General features: G+C 37.4%; 2 protein-coding genes, 1 long non-coding RNA gene and 3 other non-coding genes across 8 annotated transcripts in view; 5 read left to right on the top strand and 1 right to left on the bottom strand.

Annotated features, from left to right (window-relative positions):
* Positions 1 to 13,733, top strand: part of doc2b (double C2-like domains, beta) — a 155,999-nt gene extending 142,266 nt beyond the window's left edge. For both annotated transcript variants that reach the window (XM_056745468.1, XM_056745469.1), the window contains 5 exons: positions 7,496 to 7,622; positions 9,511 to 9,668; positions 10,941 to 11,022; positions 11,129 to 11,225; positions 11,907 to 13,733. In XM_056745468.1, coding sequence (XP_056601446.1) covers positions 7,496 to 7,622; positions 9,511 to 9,668; positions 10,941 to 11,022; positions 11,129 to 11,225; positions 11,907 to 12,043 — 601 coding nt within the window. In that variant the 3' untranslated portion in view covers positions 12,044 to 13,733. The remainder of the gene's footprint in view (positions 1 to 7,495; positions 7,623 to 9,510; positions 9,669 to 10,940; positions 11,023 to 11,128; positions 11,226 to 11,906) is intronic.
* Positions 13,734 to 14,762: 1,029 nt separating this feature from the next.
* Positions 14,763 to 16,418, bottom strand: si:ch211-209a2.2 (L-asparaginase). The gene is made up of 7 exons (XM_056745470.1): positions 16,162 to 16,418; positions 15,891 to 15,986; positions 15,642 to 15,805; positions 15,455 to 15,538; positions 15,278 to 15,377; positions 15,103 to 15,165; positions 14,763 to 15,024 (listed from the first exon to the last, which is right to left on the bottom strand). Exons 1-7 carry the CDS (start codon positions 16,270 to 16,272, stop codon positions 14,926 to 14,928), a joined length of 717 nt encoding a protein of 238 aa, XP_056601448.1. The 5' UTR covers positions 16,273 to 16,418; the 3' UTR covers positions 14,763 to 14,925.
* Positions 16,419 to 16,866: 448 nt separating this feature from the next.
* LOC130419063 (uncharacterized) lies at positions 16,867 to 19,988 on the top strand. 2 transcript variants are annotated; one of them, XR_008906464.1, is made up of 8 exons: positions 16,867 to 16,941; positions 17,943 to 18,001; positions 18,229 to 18,271; positions 18,447 to 18,516; positions 18,768 to 18,809; positions 19,323 to 19,387; positions 19,615 to 19,661; positions 19,906 to 19,988. It is a non-coding gene; the product is annotated as an uncharacterized LOC130419063 (long non-coding RNA). The 2 variants fall into 2 exon arrangements; XR_008906463.1 differs by having other exon boundaries at positions 19,615 to 19,988.
* On the top strand, positions 17,536 to 17,669 carry LOC130420249 (small nucleolar RNA SNORA18). The gene has a single exon (XR_008906608.1). It is a non-coding gene; the product is annotated as a small nucleolar RNA SNORA18 (small nucleolar RNA).
* Positions 18,564 to 18,697, top strand: LOC130420248 (small nucleolar RNA SNORA18). Its single transcript, XR_008906607.1, has one exon. It is a non-coding gene; the product is annotated as a small nucleolar RNA SNORA18 (small nucleolar RNA).
* Positions 18,879 to 19,009, top strand: LOC130420247 (small nucleolar RNA SNORA8). Its single transcript, XR_008906606.1, has one exon. It is a non-coding gene; the product is annotated as a small nucleolar RNA SNORA8 (small nucleolar RNA).
* Positions 19,989 to 27,697: the final 7,709 nt, after the last annotated feature.

Raw genomic sequence — 27,697 nt, forward strand, 5'->3', positions numbered from 1 at the left:
ATTTCAAATTGACAAAAACAAAGCCCTAATTCATCCAATCTCCTTGTTTTACATTGTATTGTATTTAAGATAAACTAGTTGATAGCGTAAAATATAATTTACTAAAGAACCTCCAGATAGAGATCAGACTGCTAGAAACAAACCCCAAATATTTCATCATCGAGATGGCAGCCTTGGGTTTGGAAGCTCCCACATTTGTCTGGACTCAGTGGGAATTAATGAGGCTGAGAGTCTTCGCTTCAAAGGTCACTCTTCTTGTGCAGTAGTGCAGGACTGATTCAACAAGGCTATAGGAAGGTGAGGCTGGAAAGAGGTTTAGGTGATGTTTGAGGTACGGGTACGATTTCCTAGAGTTTAAATTTTGCAAGTGCTCAAGAGCTATGATGTCGTGACCGTATGATACTGTGCAAACAAATGTGGCATGCAGAAGAATGCGTGCTGTTTTGCGGTGCATTTAAAAAGAATTGAGAGCGAAAAAGAGTGTGTGTGTGCATCTGTGCGCAGACGTGTGGATGAGGGAGGACCCACCTGATGATTCACCGTCGCTTTTCTTTAGGACTGTCTCAGCCAGTTTCCATGGTAACCAAAAGTCTCCCTCATAGGCCTCCTTCAGGGACTGCTCTCGTCCTTCACTAAACAAAACTCAAAACGCCGGCACATTTCCTGTCTCACCTCTAGCGTTTATAAAAACTACATTTTCATTATTTCCTCAGACGGCCTGCTGGCACTTAAATTTCATTGCCCTAAGTTTCGCTGAAAAAACATGTACATTAAATGTCAGACAGTCTGCAACTACATCCCTGAACTAAGAGAGCTGTCTTTTACATCGGCTTGATCTCGTTTGGTTAAAAGCTACAAAATGTAAAAAGCTCAGCAAAAGAAACAACGTTCTTCATTTAAAAACAACATACAGATTGTCAAGGTCCAACATTCAATGCTTGGTGACTAGTTCACATTATCCTCACGTTTAACTATGTTGTTGAGTTTAGTAAAGAAAGAAATAAACCGAAACTCATCGACGATGAACATCAAATTACTTTTTGAAAATTTGTATTGGTTACAGGACCTCCCAGAGAACAGTAGAAATATGGAATTACATGTAATGAAGAATAAAATATTAAGTGAATAAATCATAACTTTTTAATATAAGATACACAATTGTCAAATGAACACTTATTACACATATTTATAGATTATGGCAGATTATGTCAAGTTATACCATAAATTGTATATTAATGCAGTGTGTTATCCGATCAATATTAATCCGATTTAATGGACATTTATTCAATTTAAAATTATTCACAATCTTCTCGTAATAGAAATATTGAAAAGGTGGTTCTAATGCCACTGAAACAAAGAAAAAATAAATCACACAGCATCCAGGGTTTATCATGCTCATTATTCGCCGCATTCGGTCTTGCATTTGTCCTCATTTGTCCACAATCTTCACGCGCTGCAGATGAACATCAAAGTGTTGTTTTAATGGCGAGCTGTGGAGAACTCCTCCCGTGGCTGAGAAAACCATGTGATTCTTTATCTGGAAAGGCATACCTCCATTACCAACGTCAGTGCTGACAGTGACGGCTCTATTCAGAGTCAAATTATCCACACAAGTGCCTCTCCTCTCAAGCCTTCACATTTGAAAGCCTTTTCATTTTGATTAGCCGTTTGTAAAGAATGCAAAAATTCAATTTGCAAACATGTTTTCTAGAACATTTGCAGACTGTTAGCTAGCTGGGCTGTGCCTTTTGTTTCACTCATTACACGACTTAACAAGATTTCTGTCGGCGTATGAAAACAAACGATACAACAGAGAAGTAGAAAGAAGTAGGAATTTATATATTACGCCATCTATTATTTGATGCAGGAATGCGAGAAATAACCAAAACATTCTTCTAGACTCTTATATGCTGACAGCAAATTTTGATTTAAAAAGCACTAGTTAGTCATATTTTAGTCATCTGCAGTACAGACAACAATTTGACCTATTGTCCTATATTTATAAAGTCTTTGTTTAGCCCTTTTTTTTCCAAAAATGTTCCTTTCTTTTTTACAAAAGTTAATTTTAATATGCATTGTTGCAACACAGAAGATATTGGACCATGAATAAGTACCTGTTGATTCAGTTCCTTAAAGCTCTTTGATACAGACTAAAGGAATTGCTCAGTGAAGGGCGTGTTCATTGAATGCATTCAACCAATGATATGATCCTTTACAGCCGGCACGTGAACGCTCTAAGCACTTGTTCTACTCCCTTGATGGAAGCACTAAAAGCTTCAAAAAGAAGTGAAATATGGCACACATGCAATGCAGGGGGTCTCGTTCACTAATAATTGCGTCGATTTTTTTTGTATTTATTTCAACTTCTTACGAACTTTCCGCATAATTTACAAGACGTGCATACACACATGAATTTGTTCTTCACGTCGTTCTAATGTTAGGGAATTTAGAGTTTTTTAAATGACATTTAGACATTTAGACATTTAGTAATTTGGCAGACGCTTTTATCCAAAGCGACTTACAGTGCACTTATTACAGGGACAATCCCCCTGGAGCAACATGGAGTAAAGTGTCTTGCTCAAGGACACACTGGTGGTGGCTGCTGGGATCGAACCAGCAACCTTTGATTTACCAGTTCAGTGGTTTAACCCACTAGACCACAACTCACGTGCACAAGTTTAGTCATTTGCATAAAACCCCACGTGACGCTTTCTACAGACACGCACTCGCAAGAAATTCCAAGTGCCAGTCCTTTTGCGTACTTGTGCTTTCAGCTGTTCCTATATTTTTTCTTATATTTATACTACATTTTAGTATGAACGTTTTAGTGAATTATGATTTGTTCAGGAAAAACGTTTGTACGCATGCAGTGATGCCGGTAACGCGTTAATAAGTAAATTACTAAATTAGTCTAATCTGACCACATTTTTCAGTGACGAGTAATCTAACACGTTACTTTTTCCAAACCATTCATCAGATTAGAGTTATTTATCCAAGTCACTGTACGTTACTATTTTTGTCATTTTCCTTAGTAAAAATATATATTTTTTGCTTTCTTCTTGCGTCTCAGGGAGTGAAGTCACGTAGCATTATGCGACAAGTCACGTTTTCAGCATGAGGACAATTCACGTGTAATAGCCCCTACCACACAGCGACACAAACGTAAACAACAATGGACGGAGAAGAGAGATGCGCGTTTCTAGCTGAAAATATAGTCACGAGTTTGTGTCCACTAGATGACAATATTAAGGTTCGTTGTACTCTCTGTGCTGGCGACAAAGTGCTATCTAGCTACAAAAACACTACGTCAAATTTGAAGAAACAATTGGAGTCTCAGCAGTGCACAGTCCAACTTACAGAGCAAGTCCTACCAGGTGGTGCGAAGCAGAGAGCAGCTGGTCCCCCACCACCCAAACAACAAATGCTGGACTTTGGTGCAAAACCAGTAAGTGGGGGAGAGTTGAAGAAGTTGGTCGGGTACGGGCAGTATGTTGTAGAGGAAATGCTTCCCTTAAACACGGTTGACTCTCTCTCGTTTCGTGCGTTTTACACTTGTTTTGTAAAACCACTCCTTGCTGCTCTAATGCTGTGAACAACAGGTTCAATGTTCATAAAACATGTTAAAAAGAAATTAATAGTTACATTTATAAAGAATGTAGATTATAAATAGTATGTTTTGCCATTATCAAAGTGTTAACAGTTAAATATGTCAGGTCAAGAAAGACTGTAAAAACAATTATTTACGTTAAGTGAAATCAAGAAAATCAGTCTTTAAATTATTTTTAATAAAAACATCTTTTTTTCAGGAAATAGTCTTTAAGTCCAACTTAAAATGTCAGGAGATACATTGTTGACATTACTGTTTAAAATACACTTCCAATAAAGTGAGTGTTGGCAAAACAGATTGTCATTTTTGTGTTGGCGGCAGCTGCTGAATGTAACTGATAAATTAACGTGTAATCTAATTACACATTAAAGTAACTATACTTTTTAAATCCAGTAATCTCTACAGTAACTAAATTACTTTTTAGAGGTATAATCAGTAATCAGATTACTTTTTCAAAGTAACTGTGGCAACACTGTTCCTTTAAACAGTCTTTGTTGATTTGATTCAGTGAAACTTGGCCCAGTATTATTACCGTTTATAGTCAGTCTTTTTTATAAAAAAATTATTTTGGCTTATATTTGAATTATTTTAAGTCATAATAAAATGAATTGTCTTTTTATAATAGTTGACCAAAGTGTAGACTTTCCATACAGGTTTTGTCTAAATTTGCTTTTATTTCGTCTCGTTTTCACCTTTGAATTATTCATTAACAAAATGAATGCTGTGACTTGCACAATGTGCGTACTCGCTAATATTAACATATTTATTTAAGATTTGTTTGTTTAGCTGTTTTAATGAAAACCAGTGCTTTAAATCATAGACAGATGTGGAATTTCCTACCCCACTTGACTCGGCTAGAGATTTGAGAGCAAACGCGAGCATCTCCGGCTCCTGCAGTCAAACACAATAAACTGTGATTACATGTGAGAATAGCAGTATTGTGTAAAATAAAATCTGATTGAAGGTTTACCAAACATTTCCTTTTGCATCGGTACATTCATGCAGAAGACAATTTTATAGTCATTACATACACAGCACAGTAATCAGCCATAGTCAAAACAATCCTGAACACAAACACACACACTTTCATTGGGAAAAGCTTTCGGGCATGAATTCATTGAGACAAAGATGTGAACTGGCTATACAAACACATGCGCTTGTCTGTAATCCATCGCTTTCCTGTAGCTCAGTGGTCAGAGCATGGCGCTATCAACGCCAAAGTCATGGGTTAGATCCCAGGTATTGCAAGTCCTCAGAAACAAATGTATAGTATCATGCAATGAAAGCCAAAATTCATAGCTGTAGTGTAAATGTAAAGAGCGGTTACAAATACAGAATAAACCTCAATTGAAAATAAACGGAAATTCAATGTCACGATGCAGTGGAGAGGAAACAAATAAAAATGATGTGGATAGTGAGGTGTTTAGCGTGCGTGTTCCCTCATCTTATTGATGCAGCTGTCTTTGCTTTCAGCAAGGAAAGACTGATGTGTGAAGACATTGATCTAACATGATGGTATTTTATTGTTTTTAACATACTGATGGGATTTTGTCTATAAAGGAATAATACATTATAGGTTGTGTGTTTGTAGCCCATTACTGACTATACCAGTGGAGCTTGTAGTTTTCTTCTTAACTCGCTGGGGTTGTGGGTTTTTTGAGATAACACACTTGTGTGTTGGAGACAGAGTTCAGGATCAGTCAATATGAGGTGTAAGGCACGAGGATTAGGTCAGATCTTCTAACTGAGACGTATAAACGTGACTGGAGTGAAAAGATGTTTCCTGGCTGGATCAACACTGCCCACATGATGAACAGAAGAATCACACTTCGTAGGACCTGACATTTCTGCTGACCGCGGGATTTCACCCAAAACCTGGTTTCGAAAAATGGTGTGTTCAACAAATACTTTATTCCACACTGAACCCAGACGATACTTTAGCTATGTGTGAGAAACAGGCTGAAATGTAACCCTTACATTTCAACAAGAGGCAATTCTTTTTAAAATTAATTTAGAATCGATTGTTTTATCCGCGAATCGATTTATATTTAATTATTTTCCTTTTCCTAAGATGTGCTGGTGAGTAGTTTCTCATTTATTCCGACAGACAGCGAAATGTCTCAGATGATGATGTTGTTTCCGTTTCAAGCTGGCACGAGAAAGCAAAACCATGGCGGAAGCAGATTCCTCAATTCTTTCAACCTTTTTGTTATAAATCCTAGAATGCAAACATTTTTTCTTAATGGTCACACAAGTGGAACTGCAAAACTGATGAATATATATTTAAACTTTTATGCACATAAATGTTGTAATGCGGAGGCAATGTATTCCGCATCTCAGACAACGCAAACTACTGTACTGAGTTCTCTCTCACGTCTTCTCACGAAGACATAGACATATCTAGACAAAATTATGTCCAAAAGCCCATATTACAATGTATCCTTGTAAAAGTAATGTGTCTCTTAAAGGGACAGGAGCAGCAATATAAACATCTGTGTTTTTAATGTTCATCAGGAAAAGAAACACTCACTTCTCCCGACTGAGTAACCTCTGTGTTTTTTCTGAAGTGTCATTTTACATTAGATTACTCGATTCAATTTCTGTACCTGACAACTACTGTAAGACCAACTTGAAACACCTGAGAAGCACTGTTTTTGTATTTTTGCTTTATTACATTAAGTTTTTTGTTCTTTTTTTACTTACTGATTAGTTGCCTCCATTGATTTTCTTCCTTTTAATTGTGGCGGGGCCAGTATTTTAATCAGAAGAAATCCGTATTGTTTAACCCTGTTTGATGAAAGGACTCATCAGAATAAAAAGCCAAGATGTGACCAAACTAGTGGTCCTGGCCAGATGATGTCTATAGAGCTCAGAGAAGCGTTTTATTGTGATATCAATGGAATTGTGGTCTCCTTATGAATTGTTTAAGACAGATAAAGTACAAAGTACAATATTATAATCGTATTTTTTTATTTGTCCCAGCCTAATGAAGAACCCATATTGACACAGGTCCTTCTAAAGCAGCAATTTGGAGATTTTAGCGGCATCTAGAGGTGAGGTTGTGAATTGCAGCCAATGCTTCACTTCTTTCCTCCCCCCTCTTTCGAAGCACAACGGGGGTTGACATAGAACTAAGATGTTGTCATGTTTTCTCTTCTTTGTTGAAGGAAATGAGCTGTTTACGAAAAGCTCTCTGTAGAGCAGTTTGTCCGTTTAGGGCTACTGTAGAGACAACATGGCGAATTCCATGTAAATGTGTATGTAGATAGAAATAACTCTGTCTAAGATAATAAAAGCATAACGCTTCATTATGTAAGGTCTTTATACACCTCTGAAGATAGTTTAGTATATTATATTGCATTTCTCTCAATAGATCCTCTAAAAAATTCCCACAGCACAAAAATACAGACAGTTGCAATTTTGGGCTGAATTTCACTGATTAGTTGCCTCCTAGTTGATTAGTTGATAACTAGATGATAATCATCTTAAAGAGGATGAGTTGTTGTTATTCTGGCCATCTGTTCATATGTAGAAAGTTCTTATTTCTGTGCGAGTTGCTCAAGTGAATCTTAGCGAATGTAATTCTCGACCTGTACAAAACTTACTGCAGCACTTCTTTTGTTCCTGTCCCCACGTATGAAGCGGTTCTTGTCAATACTGCAGAAAACTCATTTCACAGTCAGCAAGCTCAATGCAAATGTACATCTCGCAGTTAAAAGATAACATGGAGTATCTGCATTTTTCAGCATGGTCTCTGCATACCAAATATATGATAAAGAACATGCTGTATATTGAAAGTGTTTCTCATCAACATTGTGATTTTATAAACAGGTGTCGGGGAAAACATCTGATCACTGACTCTGTCGTCGATCATTTGTTGTTTTTCAGGATTTCAGTGTGCGACGAAGATAAATTCCGCCACAATGAATTCATCGGAGAAACCCGAATCCCCCTGAAGAAACTCAAACCCAACCAGACCAAGAACTTCAGCAACTGTTTGGAAAAGCAGCTTCCTGTGAGTTCAGTGTTTTTTTAGGGTTTATTGTCTGGAGAAGCGGTTCAGATCTTCTACTCCTCCGTTTGTGGAGAAATGAACGGAAGTCTGAATGCTTCATAAAGATATTCAGATATCAAACTGCTAATACCTCTCATTAGAATTAGCATACCAATTACAATTCAATTATGATTGGAGAAACATCCTCACGTCCATCAGCCGTCTGAGACAAATATGACAGACAAAAGACAACAATAGGGTGAAGCTTCGGGCTACTCACTACAAGATACAAGCAGAAAACACATTCAGACCCTGAAATGCTGAATGCTGCTTGTATATTGAACTAAAAAGCACAATAATTCAGAGTTTTTTTTGCTGGCAATACATGCTCATATAAATGTTTGATGCGGTACCATAAGGCACAGATTTCTATGTATGGCTTTAGAAAAACGTCTGTGTCTCGATTTTACCTTATTGCACATCCATGAAAAGCTAAACCCAGTTCAGAGTCTTTAGGATACGTTTGGCACAAAGCTATGCTGGGATCAGCACAAACCAATTGTTTCTATTGTAGCAGGAACAGAAATGTTGAGGAAAGCATTTCAATACATTCCATTGTCCCCTTCTCTGAGGCATTTGATGGTGGTGCAGGTGAATATAAGAAGGTTAAAGTGTCAAAATGCTTTGTAGTCTGGCAGGATGAGCAGGTTTTGGATCCCGATATGTGAACTTTTATCTGATTATGTTTTGCTTAGAAAGGCAGAGGTCATAACCACATTTTTAGAACGTCCGCTGTAGGTAATTGACTATCTGTCAGCTGTGAGATGGTAGTGACTAAAGTTTAGCACTGATTTTGGTATCTCCTCTCATATCTGCGGTACAGGTAAATGTGGCACAAGTTAAACACGAAGACTAACTTGGAATCTGCTCAGAGACCCGTGTGCGACTCCACCAGCTGGTAAACAGGAAAAAAATGTGTTGTGTGAAGCGAGTGTAGTATGTGTGTGCGCACACACTTGTGTGATCTCCAGTGGGGACGGAAATGAGACAACAGCGTGTGGAGGACGAGCAGAGACGCCTCCTCCACAGCTAATTAACTTCATGCTTGACGGCTTTGGTGGGTCCGCAAAGTTCTGAGAGAGAGAGAGAGATTTAAGCTTCACACTCAACAGTTGGGAAGATCTCAGCTCTGCTTCTGCTCTGCCATAAACAATGTCGAGACAAAAGCAAAATATCGGAAAGGATATAAAAAGGTGCATGAAACTAAGTTTGGTAAATTAATAAATGATCTACTGAGACTTTCATGTCTTGCGTTTTATTAGACTTTCTATCCATTTATGATTCAATCATTTATAGTAATGGTGTTCAGATGACAACATGATTCATAAAATTAAATTAAGAAAAAAATTGTGCATAATTGCTTTTAATATATATTTTTAATACACAGACTTCATCCTTACTAGAAGTGATTTCAATTAATTATCAAAAAGAAATATTGGTATTATTACTTATGGTTTTGCGTAAAAGGAACTGTTCTTCCAAAAATTTAAATCCTTTCATTATTTACTAATCCTCGTGTCATTTCAGACCTGACTTTTTTTCCTCTGCAGAATACAAAAGAAGATATTTTGAAGAACGTTGGTAACCAAACAATTTAGGCCCCCATTAGATTACCATTGTATGGACATAAAACATGCAAACATTTCTCAAAATATCTTCTTTTGTTTTCCACAGAAAAAAAGAGTATACGTTAGGAAAGAGAACTCAATTTCACATGTGAAATCACATTATGTGATGTCAAATGAAACTCTCAAACTGTCAGATGTTTTTCATCTACATCCATATTTTTCTTCATATTTCTTAGATGCAGGATTGACAGCAGTGTTTTCCTCTTTGTGTTTGTGCACAGATTGACAAGACAGACGACAAGTCTCTGGAGGAGCGAGGGCGCATTATGATCTCTCTGAAGTACAGCTCTCAGAAGTGTGGCTTGGTGGTGGGCATCATCCGCTGTGCCCATCTCGCTGCCATGGATGCAAATGGTTTCTCTGACCCTTATGTTAAAACGTAAGTCATATCTGTCGTCATTTCTCTATTTCTGTTCTTGATAAATAACCTGTTACTACTGTAAGTCCACGTTCATGACGAATCCCTAACCACACCCATTCATTCTGCAACATGCAAGCGTCCAGATTATTTATCGCAACACTGAAAGCCCAGAAACCAATACACATACATGACACTTCTCATGCACAATACACATTTTCAATATCAAAGATAGGATTTCATAGCTTGAGTTTATTTGTAGGATTTCAATGCCTCACAGAATAGATTAGTGTTTTTAACTCTCTCAGTTCTTGAATTGAATGATTTTTGTTTTCTGTATGCATAAATATTGGTCAATTTTACCTGTCTGGTTCTGTCTCTGTGATAGATTTTGAGTAGTAAATGATTCATTCATCATTACTGTCAGTGACAACAAACCGAAGTAATCGTGCCAGTATTTTGTCTCCGTCTGCTGTTTTTGAGTCACCGCTTTCAAGTAATTGTCTTGTTTGTGTTGTCTATGCATGCTGCATTTGGACTGATGTCAATATAAAAAAAAGTATTTTTTCTGAGCATTGGAGTTAGTGTTTATCTTTCTGCATACCTGCATAGTGTTTCATTTAGTTATAAAAGAAACTGAATAATAGAGTTGCTCAGAGGCACTGTTGAAGTTGCGAATGACATTCCCTGACAAGAGCCTTTGGAGGAAATCTTTCATTTCTGTAATATCTCAAACAAGCCAATGACCTTTCAACATGACACCCAGCAATTAATATCAGTTATGACCTCTAATATTCTGTCCATTCTTCTCAAATCCAAAAAGATAAAATTGGATTGTCATTCTGCGTAAGTGAAGTGGTATTACTTTCTATATAAGCAACAGGTTGTGCTTAATAGGCTGTGGGAGGTTCGACCTCATTGCCTGAACCGGTCTGTGAGTTTTGTCTGCTTGTCTGGTGGTCTCTGTTAGAAAGTGAGAACAAAGCACCCTCATTAGAAAGAGCTGCAGGAACACGAGCACGACGAAGCACCACCAGTTTTAATCACCTCTACGACAGCAGTCATGTGAAGTTTGGATTCACTTCAACTTTATTTATTTAGCTTTATTACACCCAGAGGCATTTGTTCTTATATGGTTTTTCTGGTATTATAAATCTGAAAGGACTCCAATTGTAGTTCCAATACAAGTGAGGCATTGCCCTCTGCTGGACATATGAAGTACACACAACAAGTTGTTTTTAACATATAGTCACATATGCATGCATTCCACTTTCAATGTCACCTGTTTTATAGGTATCTCAAGCCAGATGAGAACAAAAAATCAAAGCACAAGACAGCGGTCAAGAAGAAGACCCTTAACCCTGAATTCAATGAAGTAAGTCACCTAAACATTTTCTTTTCATATGTAGTTGCAATGCAGTGGTTGCATACGGTTGAGTTTGTGTAAAAGGATCTTATTTTATTATTTTTGAATATATCAGGAGTTTTTCTATGAGATCAAGTATGCTGACCTCAGCAAGAAGACCCTGGAGGTGACTGTTTGGGACTATGACATTGGCAAATCCAATGATTTCATTGGTAGGATCCCTCTAACAACTATACTAAAGCTTCATTTTCCATGTATATATTAAAGAGTACATAACTAGGGATTTTTTAAGGTCTTACTTTGATTTATGGAGTGTCCAACAACAAGTTTATGTATATAGATGTAAAAACATTTCGTAATAATAGGCAGTTATTTTTACCTTACTTCTTGACTGACTCACAAATGATTCGTTCTGCGACTCATCTGTCTAATCCCCTCCTTTCCGCTAGCCTAGTCTGATGTGATTGGTCAGATGGTCTAGTCTGGTGTGATTGGGTTGCCCCGAATGGGCCCACGGTCTAGAGTGTTTTGGGGAGAAGAGTGAAGTTTTTGCCGGCAATCCGAGCAAAACATAGGCGTGGACTATATGCAGTGACGTAAACCTGCGGCTGTTCACGAATCGGACAAAGCCAATAACTTTGCTACTCATTCACCTTCGGCTTTACAACTTGGCAGACTGCTTACTTTCAAACACGGCAACATTACGCACTGCATGAAATGTAATTTTAACAATCTCATGTTATGTGCTCTTTAAAATAAGTTTTAAGTTTGACATTGTCATTAAGATCTGTGTTTGTTAAACGTCGAAATCAAGTTCAAAAGTTTATTTCATCTTAAATGATTTCAAATGTTTTAAAGATGTTCGTTGTTTATCTCTCTCTCACTTTTCCCAGGTGGAGTCTCATTAGGTATAAATGCCAATGGCGAGAGGCTTAAACACTGGTTTGACTGTCTCAAAAACAAGGACAAGAAAATTGAGCGCTGGCACACGTTAACCAATGAGCTCCCTGGTTCAGGGTACAATGACTGAACTTATACCTTCAGTGGTCACACCAGTGCCCAGACCCTCACCTACACGACGTCGATATAAGCCCGGCCTTTGATGGATAGATCAATACTCCAGCCGTTCATTGATTTAGAGACGGGTGCCAATATCTGTTTCTAACTAACACACCTGCTCTAACCCTCATACTTTCCCTGGCGTTGAGTTTGCCGTTTGATCGTTTGGCTTGACGTGGCTTTTGGGCTTATATTAGAGTCTATAATCAGCCTGTGTTTGTACAGCCTCGGTGAAAACGGAGAGATGACGTTCCCGCAGCCAACAGGAGATCAGATGTGCTGTTTAAATATTGAAACATACTGCTCTCATTCTTCGTTCTCTTAGCTATCTCTGAGGTTTAACATGTATTCGAGGATGCTGTTGTTTACAGAAGTTAGCAGTCAGAGGCTCTAAAATACGACAATTTCCAAACAAGGGTGAAATGAGTTCTTCTGAAAAAAAAGTATTGTTTACATCACAAATACCGTTTCTGATGTTTGTCTTAAAAGCAAAAACCACAAGATTATATTTTACAGACAGATGATTGTAAGAAATGATGTGTAGTCTTTTTAGGTTTAAAAGAAATCGTAACTCCCCTTTTTTTACAATAGATTTTTTTAATAACTTGAATGATCTCCCAGTCAGTCATCTAAATGAATGTCATTAATTTATCATATGAAATTATTACCTATAGTTATCATAACTCATTTTTAGTCACAACAAATTAACAGTTGACAATAAAGCACACAGGAGCTTAAATAGCCATTTTTCTGAAATAAATCCAGAGATCAAACCTTGTTTACACACTAGACACACTATTACCCAAAAGGAACGACTCGAGACAATGAACGAGAGATTTTTACACCTCCTGATTGGCTCACGTATTTTTTTCCCCAGCCCAATCCATAGATGTTTTTTTTCTGTATTCTTCACCTTGAAAAGGAAAAAACGGGCTAAAACACAAGTTACAGTACTATTGTTTTCAGATTGATTGATTAAAAGCATGTTTATTATATTCTTCCCTTGAGGGTTTTAAAGAGTTGTATACTTTGGACCAAATATATTTTTTTAAAGGCAATGGTAAAATCTTTTAAAATGTTTGTTTTAATTTTGTGTATCTGTTGTGTTATTTAATGGATTTGCATTTATATAACCAATTTATTGTTTTAACCTTTCTGCGTTATTGCAAATTCAGCATGCTCTCGGTGGGTATAATGGATGTATTACTGTATGTTTAATCATTATATTAAGTTATTTTTGCAATCTACCGGTGGAGTGGCTATTTCTGCCCAAGATAAAACTTCACCTGCTGACCGTTTATTAATACACTGAAACCCCTGAAAGCAGACCACCTGTATGATGTTCATCTAATGAGAAAACGTAACATTCATTGTAAAAGCCACTCCTGTGACACTTTTGTAATCTTTGCTTTTGTAAACAAACTCTATGGCATAAAAACGCATGCAATGTTTTTGGGCTGTCATTAAATTAACAAAGCTTCATGTTTGATACTGTTGTTCTCATCTGTAAAATGAGTTCCCGCTCTTGGATGCTATAAGAATGTCAGCCTTCCTTCTCGGACAGTTTTTGTACTTTTGAATCGCATTGGGTTCCTCTATAGACTGGATGTGTGACTGCATGTTACAAAAAATAAATCTTGTCTTGTTTTGATCATTTTCAACCCTCAGGCAATTGTTTGTGTATTATAGTGGTTCTCTGAAGTCGATATATTTCGCCTCCCGGTTCACCGAATGGCCGAATTATCGTGCCTTTTCTTTTGTAACAGTGTTTTTGCAACGCTCACTTTGCAAAGATTCCTAGATTGATATTAGCTTTTAATATGGAAATAATATGGCATAGTTATATTCCTGTCTGTGTTACACTGTTAGAACGCTGTGTTCTCTTGAAATATGCCTCTGGATTAAAGACACATTATGGGTATCATTATATATGTGTGATAGTGCTGTCGATGATGGGGTGCAAGGCTGAAATGGAGGATGGTCATATAACTTCAGATTCTGGCATCTTGTAAACTCAAAAATGAACTCACGTCAGTTCGGTTTCTTGCCTTAGCCAGCTGTAAATCTAAGACTGGTCGTTCTTCCATACATTTTCTTCCAAAATTTATGGTTATTCCAACTATACTAAGGAGATCTTTAACTTTCAGGTGCATGTCACATTTCTGGTGTTGACAGGCATTATGAAGTGAAAGAAACTAATGCTATATCAATACCACATTTGTACTTTTGGGTTGTGTCGAGTACCATAAAAAAGTGTTAAAGGAGTAGTTCACCTTCAGAAGGAATATTCTCTCGTCCTTCACACGACATGTATGACATTCTTACTTCTGCAGAACTATAAAAGATGATATTTTGAAAAATGTTGGTAACAGAACAGCACACCGAGTGAATGGGGGGGGGTGTTAACAACCTTCTTCAAAATATCTTCTTTTTTGTTCTGCAGAAGAAAGTCATACAGGTTAGAAATGACAAGAGGGGGAGAAAACGATGACAGAATTTTAATTTTGAAGTTGAACTACTCCTTTAAGCATCAAGAGTGTGGTCAGACACCAGAATCTGTTGTTAACGTGGATTTTTGGTCCCATTTTAAAATGTTTGAGTGTTATGTGTGTTTTTTACTTTGGCGAATGATATTTGCATTTACATGTTCAAAACTGGAAACCCATAAGAAATAAAGGCAAAAAGGCCTATTTTGTGTTCATATCATTACTGTTTATTTTAATTCTTTATTTACCATTTTTCTTCCCTTATTAAACACTACACAAATAATATAAAATCTTAAATGTTATAAATATTATAATTATTATAAAATGACAAATGTAATATGTCGCGAATAATTGTGCACAAGGTTCTTCACTGTTTTGGGCTCGAACTTCCCAACAGCTCCACCAAGTGATGAAACCCAAGTTTCTGGGCATCATCTACTGGCCTGATGTTCATTTTGTCTCTTTGCTGTAATTTTGCAGGACATTTAAATCATAAAAATGGTAAGTAAGATGGTGATACGTTATATACTCGGGAGTCCGTTACCTCAGGGTCTGATCCGTTAAGAATGCAGAACTTAACCATTTCCATCTGATTGGTGCACACTGCCTGTGAAGAAAGCAAGACAACATGGATATTCATCCGACTTGGATCCTCGAATAAATGTTGAGCATGCTCGGGTGTTCAAAATCACTTAACATTTACAAAAAGAAAGGCTTACCACATGTAATGGAGTTCGACCTAGATCGTCAGAAGTATTCAAACTGACTCCAGCTTTCATCCATACCTTCATTTGTTCTGTGTCTCCAAGAAATGCAAGACTGCCGATGAATTAAAAGCATTAGGTGCTATGCAGTAACATGCCAGATTGTGCCTTTTGTAAAACAAACTTGCACACCAGCACAAATCTGTTCCAAGGTCCTCTGAGGATTTTTCCAAACGTGCATCTGCAGAAATTAACATCTCCACAACCTCCAGACTCCTGTAAGGTTATTCACATAAGTATGACATAAAAATCTAGTGTGTTAGTTATATGTGTTTCCAAAGTAAATGTGACATTTAAAAAAATTATAAGGATTGAGAACCCGGAGCGTATGGCATCTCGCAATGCGGTTTCTCCATCGTAATCAATGGCATTAACATCTGCTCCATGCCTAAGCAAGAAGTTAACAGTTTCTTCATTGCCATTTGATGCTGCCACATGTAGAGGTGTCCGACCTCGGCCATCTGCACCCAAGAGATCAGCACCCTAAAAGAAAGGCCCAATACATTTATATCATCACATAACAGAAAGCAGGCGTATTTACAACTTACTGTCATGGATGTCTTAGAACCTGCTCTAGATGATCCTCCAAATCACAAATATTATCCTCTGCAGCTGAGTTTTTAACCAAATAAGGGAACAGAGCATACTGGCAGACTTTCCACTCCTTGTAATTTAAAAGAAAAATAGATTTAATATTAAAGCAATTTGAAATTAGTTGTTGTTTGAAAATAGTATAATAAACATTTAACAAGTAATTTTTTTAAAGGACCTAACTTTAACTAATTACGTGACTAATTCAATAAAGCTTTCCAGTAAATAGCTTGTAACACCTAACTTACCAGTTTGGGGTTATCTGTCCCAAGCCTACTGAGGCGAAGAGAAGATGCTACAGCTGACAAAAATAAGTTAGGTTTTTCGGGACTTTTTTCTCGCGACCAAAGTCCCCCCATAATATGTTTCTTAAAACTCCAGACAGTCACTTAGAAGAGCAGCAGGTCACTAAATCAAGGCTGTTTAACACTGCACTGATGAATTGTCTGATGAGAAAAGGCGCGCAATTTAAATTTGAACTCTGAACTCAACTCGTATCTTGTAACGTTACATTTAATCACGTAATATACGCCATATAACGTTTACATCGATGTAAAGTTATTATTAGGTTTGGTAATTAATTATTTATTCATTCTGAAAAATAATTAAATAAAATTAAACAAGCAGTAGGCTTTAAATAAATACTCTTCTTATTGTTGTCTTTTACAAATTTTGTACAATAATAATGATAATTAATTATCAACAGGCGAATAAAATGTAGGCCTAACAAGAAACAATTTTAATGAGTTGGACTTATGTTTATTATATTACACGGGTCTGTGCCGTTGTCTGTGTTGGTTGACGTAGCCTACAATGAACTCTATGAGAAAATATATTAAACGAATCATTTTAAACGAATGTATAAAAACTATTAAATTATTTTGAACAGGCATGGTCCGTGGAGGTTGTAACGTTAAATGTCGTAAAATGTCGTAAAGTCAGTGCTATAAAGACGGCCGTTTGCCTTCCGGTCTTTCTCAGCAGTCCGCACTCCGTACCAGTCAGCTTCAGCGAGTGTGCTTGTGGAAGTAAGTCGTTTATACACTTATTAATCTTTTTCTGTATTCATAATATTAAAATTACATTCTGGTTCGTGTAGTATGAAAATAGTGAATGCGAATAAGCGAATTTTAACCTAACAGCTATGAGCACATTTACACCACGTGGTGGGGTCGTGATGCGCATAGTTGCAACTAGTAATGCTTAAATGTATAATACACTCCGCTTAAGTTACATCAGTTTTTTTTAACATTTATTTCATGATATTGTTTATATGTCGTATAGTTATTGCGTTTCGAACATAAAATTGTTTGGGAAACGTTAGTCGTTATAGGTCGCCATCTTTGACATATCGTAAAGAACAGAGTCTTCTCTGCGTAGGTTTTCCTATTATCATTTGCTTTCCTAACTGCGTGTCCATTGCACTGAGGGCTTTTTTATTATACTAGAACATCAATATGAAAAAAGCAATTCTCTTCTCATAAGTAGCACTGTTATTTGGGGGACCAAACAAGATGTGATTACTCAATCTTTGAAACATGTGCTGGTGGGCTGTAACTGAACGTCTTGGCGGTAGGTGTCAATGTCGTAATAAATATAAATGTACAGTTAATCAATATCAAAATGAGGTCTATCCCGACTGGCTCCTCTCAGTAGGGTTTAGTCGTTGGAAACGCCTCAAAGACCAACGCTGTAGTATTACTTAACCCATGTTGCTATTATCATTGGCTTGGTGGGAAATCACTCCAGGACATTCACTAAGCTTCATGATATTGTTTACATGTCATAGTTATTGCCTCTCAAGCGTTAAATTGATCGGGAAACGTTACAGTCGTTGTAGGTCGCCATCTTTGACGTATCGTAAAGAACAAAGTCTTCTCTGCATAGGTTTTCCTATTATCATTGGCTTTCCTTACGGTGTATCCATTGCACTGGGGGCTGTCATTATACTAGAACATTTTATGTGGAACATAAACGGCATATTCCCACAGTTTCTTGCACTAATCCTTATGTTTTTTTCCCCTAATAGGATAATCTTTGGTTTTATCATGTTTCTGGAAGCCTTGCGCAGTCATTATATGCAAAATGGTGAGTGTCTTTTGTAAGTCACTATCCCATCAACTGCACCGTGCTAGTCACAGTCTATATGAAGTGGAGTTAGGAACTAGTGCAGTGCAAAAAATAATTCTTCTCTTGCAACTCACTGTTGTGTCTACCAAATAACAGTGCTACTTATGAGAAGAGACATGCTTTTGCCACTTTTTTTTTCATTTTTATTTTTACATTGTTGTAAGCTTACTCTTTTGTATTTCCAGGTGTTGGGTGAGGTTTATGGTCATCATGTGAACGGTCCTATAGGTAAGAATTTATTGTGACGTGCTGTAAATAATGCTTTTGTCATGATGATTGGCAATGTTCAACTGCTCTTATAACCGTGAAAGAGAAAAATGCCTCTCTGAACTGTCAAGCTGTTTTTTTTATGCAAGCCTTGGATTTGCATATGTGCTTTGCTTATGTTTTCTTTGCATTTCAGGTGTAGAAAAAGATGGGATTCCTCAATCCTAGAAACATGTACTGGAGGGCTGTAACTGTACCTCTTGGCGGTAGGTGTCAATGTCGTAATAAATATAAATGTACAGTTTATTTATAAAATGAGGTCTATCCCGACTGGCTCCTCTCAGTAGGGTTTAGTCGTTGGAAACGCCTCAAAGACCAACGCTGTAGTATTACTTAACCCATGTTGCTATTATCATTGGCTTTGTGGGAAATCACTCCAGGACATTCACTAAGCTTAAAGAATATAGATGCATCATTGTGAAATATAGTGTCTCACATATGTCTTTTCTACTTCTAGATGAGACATGCTGTCCACTAGGTGGCGCACCGTTGCTGTCTGGTGAGTGTAACTTTAATATCTGTAATTTTTTATGATGTGGTTTATTAATAATTTCTGAAAAGCTTTAACCGCACTGTGGGGTATCTGCATGCAGTTGTATATCTGACTGTATGTTCAAATGGCAGTGCTAGATTACTTCGGCACCTACTATTATTGGGCCTTATATCTGTTGTTGGGTCCTAGTAGTGGTCGATACAATTTTTTTAAATTTAGCAAGTAGTGAATGCAACGCTATTGTTTTATACAAAAGTAACCGGTGAACACTCATGAACTACATGGATGCTATATGCTTTCATGCCAGCTTTTTAGTGCTGGCATGCATGGTTTTAGCATTTATTGGTGGCCTGTCGTCACTTCTCATGCATAAGCAACGTGACCCACCCCTATTGCCCACTGCTTATAGAAGGCACTCTCATGGGATAGTAACTGCATACTGTCCTGTCCATCTTAGTAGCCATGTGACATTGTTGCAAAAGCTCAACATGTCTTGATTTGTTAATCTTTGGTCCACAGATACCATATGGCTAGTTTAAATGGTTTTGGCTGGCTTGCGTTCTTCCAGAGCTGTACAATAAAGGGTAAGATTTTTTTATGTATAGTAGGATATACTTTATTAAATTGGTCATATACCAAGGCTTTTAGGATGTGGTTCCTGACTTGCTGTGGACTTGACCATAAATTAAAACCCATCCTAATGAGTCACTGCAGTAGTGCTGTTGAGATTTGTTAGGAACATTCTTTGTGAATATTTACAGTTTTTCATTTGCAGTATTTATTTGGGTTTAATTGTCCCTTATGTGAACAGGGTCAGATTTGCAGTCCGGGCTTTGCCATCGACATGTTACATGGAAGGTGAGAGTGCTTCCACTGATCTGGATCACGTTCAAAGGGGATCAGCCACTTACATCCACTGGCGATCCTTAACGCTGTGATCCTATATAACTGCCCTGCAAGACATTATGTGGGTTTTTTTTTCAACTTGAAATGCCTGCTGTCTGTGTGGCCACATATTTTTGCTTTGTACTCCACAGAAGTGCCATGCTATATTGCTGGTGATTAAAATGATTTTAATTGGCCTTTTTAATCCTCCCAACAGATGTGGAGATCTGTGATCAAGAATTTTGCAATGTCTGTTGCATTTTAGTATGCCACAAACCAATAAAACGTATCCTTGTGAAATGTGATGTCTGAATTTTTCCTGGTTATCAAATGTTTCATGATGAGCTGTTAAATTCCCATATGTTTGACTACAACAAAATGTAATGGAACAACCATAAGTATCTTAATGTATACAGTACAAACATAGGACACTGTAGACAATATTCTGTTGTTGCATGTGGGAAGTGTCCAACATGATGTTTACTGTGAAAGATATACATGAGCGAAATACGAAGTTTGTTTTCGACATTTAAACGTTATCTGAGCTGTAGTAATATGAAAACTAGCACCCCTTAGAGAGGATAACATTTTAGATCTGAAATTCTCTTCAACTGACATGTCTGTAGGAGATTTGGTTCTCAGGGTTTCATATGGGTCATGGGGTTTAGATTAAAGCGTTCAGTGCTCCAATGCTTTGACGAGCTGCTATTGAGCGTATAACTAAGCCTTTATTTGTGAGTGCTTGAAAGTTCTGCTGTGCTCTTTTACATGTGTACTTTACCTAAAGTGAACATTCTGTTTCTTGCAATGCGCAAAGGCTTTAGATGGAATTCATTTCATGACGGTTTGTATAACCGGAGTAGTGTAGAACTGACGTGGAACGGTGTACTTATAGCCAAATGACACTGTACATTCACTGAATGTTTTAATTCAGACATTCTAAATTACTGTTCATGTCACTGAAGTCACACATAGATGTCATTGAGTATGTGTTACTTTAATCAGTGCTGCTAAGGATTGGCCAATCCCAGTTATTTACTCGCCCTCTTTTTCTAAACACGCACTACGTTTGCTTTTTGTGTAACAAAAGATGTTATGAACTGCCAGCCACAGTTGCCATGCACTAACTTTGTTTTGAGAAAAATCATATCAATGGTAGTTTTTCCTGTTTATCCTGTGAGTCACAAAGATTTTCTAAACCTTATATTAAATATAACTGCAAGCAGTAATCATCGGGTTCGAGCAGTCTAAGGGGACTAAGGTCGACTGCCTTCGCTGACTACGGTCAGGAATCGCACCATAACACATCCGCAACGGATGACACTTACCCATATCCAGAAAAATGAAAGAAATGGTCAGCAACGGTTAATACAGACCACGCATGCTTACACTCATATGCAGGTTTAAACAGATAAGGGACGAGTGAAATTAACCAATTCTCATGTCTCTACGATGTTCTGTTCCAGAGATATAGGTCTAGCTTAATGGTTGCTTAGTTAACCTGTTTAGTTGCTATGGATGTGGCATGGCACCTGCCATACATTATGATAGACGTGTATACATTTTTTTTAAGGCTTAAGGCCAGGAGCATCTTAAATAGATACATTGATTCACATTCATAATATTCTAGAATGCCATGGCATTTAAATTATGCTTAATTTTATACAAACACCTCACATAATACAATATACCCCATTTTGATGTTTGCTTTGAACTTCAGGAAGTCATGTTTACCATGTCTAAATGCCTAAATTTATTGAGCTGCTGCCATGTGACTGGCTGAGTAGCAATTTGGGTTTACATGCAATTAAACTGGTTTTATCTAATAAAGCTGTGTTATATATATATATCAACACTCATCTTAAAAGCAAGCAGACATGTGCTATATTTATAGATGTGTAAATATGGAGCAACGTTTAATGTGTAATACATTATATTTCTAACACTGTCTTCCTGTGAGACACATTTCATTACACACACATGCACACTCTCGATCACACAAGACACACAGAACTATACAGTGCATTCAAACTCATATGATACAGAGGGAAATGATATCCATAAACACACACGCACACTACACACCTTTATCCTGCACATATTTATCGTTCCTTTAGCAAAGCTACATGCATTGTGATCTGGTGACTCTATAAGAAAGCCATCGAAATGAATGTCTCTTCCTATGAGCATCACATTTTGCATGCTTGTTAAGTGTTATAATATGTATAATAGTACTACATGGCAAGTCAGTTGGATTATTTATTAAGGAGTATCGACATATAACATACTCGTTTCACGCTAATATAATAAAGGACCCTGTTATGGTCACAAAACAAAAAAAAACTCAACATGATTTTGATGATTATTGACCTAGAGAGTCCAAAGAAATGAACTGAGGTGGAAATTTTGAAATTGCTTGAAAGTCCTTGAACAAGTTTGAAAAAGTAGTTTTTTAAATCATCACCAATAACTCACAAACCATTTGATAGACATCAATGGTTCAAGAGGCAAAGTTGTTATGAATAAGGAGATCTATCGTTTGATATCAATAGTTTGTGTATTACTCAAATGTCACGTGACGAACAGTTGTCTAGGCCACCAAAAGACATGTGCATTTTGCCATTTTTATTATTATAGCGCCACCTAGTGTCCAAACGCCACGTTCTTTTTTATGTGACATCCTAGTGATGGTCTCCAGATATTTCCTGAGCCCTGCTGAAATGTTAAACCGTTGTTGATTTGAGGCCATTTAAATGTGATAGGCTCCGCCCATTTTTTTATTTTGGGGCCCCTAAGCGATCGTGAAAGGAAATTTCAACTTTTTTTGATAATTATTTACCTTCACACTCCACACAAGTCATCTACATTGGTTTGGGTCTGATCGGTCAAAAACTCAGGGACAAGTTTGCGAAGAAAGGTTTCTATCAATATCTGCGATAACTCACAAACCATTTGATCGACAGAAGTTGTTCTAGAGGCAAAGTTGTTTAGAATAAGGAGATCTATCATATAATACAAATAGTTTGGTTATATGTCAAGTGTCACATGATACACAAATGTTTAAGCACTACTAAAGCGTTACTTCGCCCCCCGGTGGCCAAATGAGTTCACATTTCTCACAGACCTTAAGGACCTTGAGATGAATAAGCCCAGCGAGTGTCGTTTTGATCGGCCTCCGTTTACCCGGTGTAATGAGCGCTCAAAATTCATTGGCCAATGGCGGCCATGTTTTTTGACATACGTCAATGTCCTTTTAGATATTCATGAAGCATGAGACAAAGACCCACCATACCAATTATCAAGTCATTCGGGCAAAGGGTTGCGTAGTTATAGCCATTTTCTAGCTCATTCAAATTATAGCGCCACCTAGTGGCCAAACGCCACATTTTTTTTATTGTGACTCCGGACTGAGGGTCTACGCATATGTTCCAAGCCCCATGAAGATATCTCAAACAGTTCACGAGTTATGGCCATTTTAGCTAAATATGCCACTTCCGGTTTGGACGTTTTAGCGCCACCTAGCGGCCGTGAATGGAAAATTCAACTTTTTTTCGATAACTATTTACATTCACACTCCACAGAATTCATCAACGTTGGTTTGGTTTCGAAAGGGCAAAAATCCAGGGACTAGTTCATTTTTTTTTTTTTTCATAAAATGCAAATTAGCGAAAAAATTTGCATACCGGAAATGAAATCGGAGATATACGTTTTTTAAGTTTTGAGCCAGTGATTACACTGATATAAGACACTTGGGTGTGCGACCAATGGTTTAGGAGTATAAGGCGCAAACGCGCTTTTCATCGTTGTAGCGCCACCTATGGGCCGATTTGGCTGGCTCCGTGTATCTGAGTAGCGACAAGGACTACTACCATCTGACCAAGTCTCAGCTCTGTCGGTCTTATGGTTTGGGCTGCAGCATCAGTTTTAGGGCAGAATAATAATAAGAATTAAAGCTGCAAGCAGCATTTAGCGGGTTCGAGCAGTCTAAGGCCTCTATTGGCCTTGCCATTGTCAACTAGGCTCAGGAATGGCACCGTAACAAATCCACAACGAATGACACTCTTCCACACCAAGAAATATGACAGAAACGGTTGGTAACTTTTAATACAGACCATGCATGCGTACACTCGTATGCAAAAACGGGCGTAAACCGATAATACCTAAGGGACGAGTGCAATAAACCATTTCTCATGTCTCTATGATGATTTGTTGCAGAGATAGAGATCTTGCTAAACGGTTGCTAAGCTAACCTGTTCGGTTGCCATGGGTGTCAATTAATACCTGTCAATTAATAACACATCAAACCACAAGTCAAACGAACCAAGCCCCGTGTCTTTATAATATTCTACTGCAGAGATGTAGGTCTGGCTAGACGATTGCAAAAAATAATCTGTTTGGTTGCTAAGGGTGTGGCTTGGCAGCTGTCAATTGATAAAGAACGAAGCCATTAGCAAAACAAAGCAACTCCTGTGTCTCTAAAACATTCTATTGCACAGATATAGGTCTTTTTTTTAATACAATGCACATTCTTCAAAATAGCTTATTTTTTGTTCTGAAGAATTGATAAAAAAAATACGACCAATTTAAATAGATAATTGATTCACATTCATGGTCTGCAACAATATTCCAGAAGACCTTGCCATTTAAGTGATGCTTATTTGGTTGAGTCTGGTGACTCTGAAGGCCATTGGAGTACAGTGAGCTCATTGTCATGTTCAAGAAACCAGTTTGAGATCATTTGAGCTTTCTGACATGGTCGATTTTTTTTACTGCTGGAAGTAGCCATCAAAACATGGACATGGTTGGCAACAATCCTCAGGTGGTATGTGTTATCTAATATATCCCATACCATATATCCAATTGTTTCTCCATTTTGATGCTCGGTTTGAACTTCAGCAAGTGTGTTTACCACGTCTAGATGCCAAAATGGATTGAGTTTATGCTATGTGACTGGCTGATTAGCAATTTGACTAGCAAATGATGTATTTATTAAAGACAAGTTTAAAATAGTAATTTTAAATGTATGATATTTCACCTTTTTGACTGTTGTGAAGGCATGCCTCTTCCGATAAGAATCACATGTTGCATGCTTGTTTTGTGTCATAATATGTATAATAGTACTTAATGGCAAGTCAGTTGGATTAATTATTAAGGAGTGGTTACCTTCACCACACTTGTTTCACGCTAATATAATAAAGCACCCTGTTATGGTCACAAAACTAAAAAATACTCAACATATTTTTGATGATTATTGACCTAGAGAGTCCAAAGAAATGTACTGTGGTGGAAATTTTGAAATTGCTTGAAAATCCTTGAACAAGTTAGCAAAAGTAGGTTTTTTACATCATCACCAATAACTCACAAACCATTTGATAGACATCAATGGTTCAAGAGGCAAAGTTGTTATGAATAAGGAGATCTATCGTTTGATATGAATAGTTTTTGTATTAGTCAAATGTCACGTGACACAGAGTTGTCTAGGCCACCAAAAGACATGTACATTTAGCCATTTTTACTGTTATAGCACCACCTAGTGTCCAAACGCCATGTTCTTTTGTATGGGACCTCGGAGTGATGATCTACATATATTTCCCGAGGCATATGATGATATGTTAAGCCGTTCTGGATTTATGGCCATTTAAATGTGATAGGCTCCACCCATTCTTTATTTTGGCGCCCCTAAGCGACCGTGAAAGAAAATTTCAACTTTTTTTCAATGATTATTTACATTCACACTCCACAGAAGTCATCTGCATTGGTTTGGTTCCTATCGGTTGAAAAACCAGGAACTAGTTCGCGAAAGTAGGTTTTTGACATCATCAGCGATAACTCACAAACCGTTTGATCAATAGAAGTTGTTCCAGAGGCAAAGTTGCTCAGAATGAAGAGTACTATCATATTATAACCATAGTTTGGGTAAATGTCAAATATCACGTGATACACAGTTGTGCATGCACTCCAAAAGCGCTATTACGCCCCCAGGTGGCCGAATAAGTTCATGTTTCTTACACACCGTCAGGACCATGAGACAAATAAGCCCAGTGAGTGGCGTTTTGATCGGCCTCCGTTAACCCGGCGTAATGAGTGCTCAAACTTCATCGACCAATGGCGGCCATGTTTTTTGATATACGCCAATGTCCATTTAGATATTTATGTAGAATGAGACAAAGACACACCATACCAAATAATAAGTCAATCGGGCAAACTGTTGCGTAGTTATGGCCATTTTGTAGCTCATCCAAATTATAGCGCCACCTAGTGGCCAAACGCAGGATTCTTTTTACTGTGACCCCGGATTGAGGGTCTACACATATGTTCCAAGCCCCATGAAGATATCTCAAACAGTTCAGGAGTAATGGCCATTTTAGTTCAATATGTTACTTCCGTTTTGGACATTTTTGCGCCCTCTAGCAATGGGGGATGAAAATTTCAACTTTTTTTTAATAATTATTCATATTCACACTCCACAGAACTCATCAGCGTTGGTTTGGTTCCAATAGGGCAAAAATCCAGGGACTAGTTCATTTTTTATTTTTTTCATAAAATGCTAATTAGCGAAAAAATTTGCATACCGGAAATGAATTCGGAGATATACATTTTTTAAGTTTTGAGCCAGTGATTACTCTGATATAAAATACTTGGGTGTGCAACAAACGGTTTAGGAGTAACATGCGTAAACGCGTTTTTTATCGCTGTAGCGCCACCTATGGGTCGATATGGCTGGCTCCGTGTATCTGAGTAGCGACAAGGACTACTACCATCTGACCAAGTCTCAGCTCTGTCGGCCTTACGGTTTGGGCTGCAGTATCAGTTCTAGGGAAGAAGTATAATAATAATAATAAAACCAACAAATACAATAGGTTTCTAGCCCTTCGGGCTCGAACCCTAATAAAACTAACAAATACAATAGGTTTCTAGCCCTTCGGGCTCGAACCCTAATTATAATGGTCAAGCCAACATTCAAACATCAGTCTCATATTTGGCAAAATCTTTGGGTTGCTGACCAGGCAATGTGATTGCAAATCTTGGTTTCATGTGACTTAGCAGTTAGAGACATAGCATGCCTTCAAACGTGCAAATATTTCTGATCATTCACAAACGAATTTAACAAAAATATATATATTTGCCAAGACATAAGCTCACCGTTCAATATGTCTTGAGAGGTAATGCTGAGAGTAAAGGCGTCTAAAGAGAAGAACTGTTCTTTGAACTGAACAATGCCTGTCCCTGTGAGAGATCAGAGTGTCCCAGGGATCTTATCACAGCTGCACACAAAGAATGCTTGTTGTTTTATGACGCTCTGCAGCACTAGCCCTGGTTACCAATGGATAGCACTTGTGAATTATTAAACTTCAGGTTTCTTTTTTTAGATGATGTATTCTGGTCTCCAATTAAATGGTCACATTATGTACCTTTTCTACAAACATGATACTTGATGGGACACTGTTACTGCATTGTCATGTAGTTTATTTAAAGTTAACTTTCTATTTTGTTATATAGAGTTTATAAAATATTTTTTGTCTGTGTGACTGTATTTAGTCTGAAATGCTGTTTCAACATGGTCTTTAAACAGAACAACAATTTCACCCCTTGTCATTCACTCTTGTGATTAGATAAGCTGCCTTTAAGACACATACAGCTTGATCAGTATGAATAGTCCATGTCTCAGCTTGTTCACAATCTGTTTAGGCTGAAGTAAATAGTCACATGCTCTGATGTAATCAAGAAATGAAGTGTCACTCCCTTAAAGCCTCATCATTTTAACTTTGTGAATGAGAGAAGAAATTGTCATTGTACGTCTTTGTGTCTTCTGCATGTCAAAGTAAATATGAAACATCAGACATACTGAATCTTAATAAACTGTAAAAGCCTTGACCAAATATAACACAGCAATTCATCACAAGTCAAGATTTTTAATAGTGAGTTGAAATGATGCATTGATTATACCTACTTCTTGATTTCTAAATATTTATATTTCACAACGTACATTTTGAAGTTTTTGTATAAGC

Source organism: Triplophysa dalaica, chromosome 4 (genome assembly GCF_015846415.1).
Source record: "Triplophysa dalaica isolate WHDGS20190420 chromosome 4, ASM1584641v1, whole genome shotgun sequence".
NCBI classification, from domain to species: Eukaryota; Metazoa; Chordata; class Actinopteri; order Cypriniformes; family Nemacheilidae; genus Triplophysa; species Triplophysa dalaica.

What these genes read in the sequence shown, in the direction of transcription:
- si:ch211-209a2.2 (XM_056745470.1), bottom strand. Translation starts at nt 16,272, where the DNA reads ATGGGGGGACTTTGGTCGCGAGAAAAAAGTCCCGAAAAACCTAACTTA. An exon ending in TGGAGGATCATCTAGAGCAG is followed by an intron (nt 15,806 to 15,890) that starts GTTCTAAGACAT and finishes CCTTTCTTTTAG; the next exon opens with GGTGCTGATCTCTTGGGTGC. An exon ending in CTTGGAACAGATTTGTGCTG is followed by an intron (nt 15,378 to 15,454) that starts GTGTGCAAGTTT and finishes ATTCATCGGCAG; the next exon opens with TCTTGCATTTCTTGGAGACA.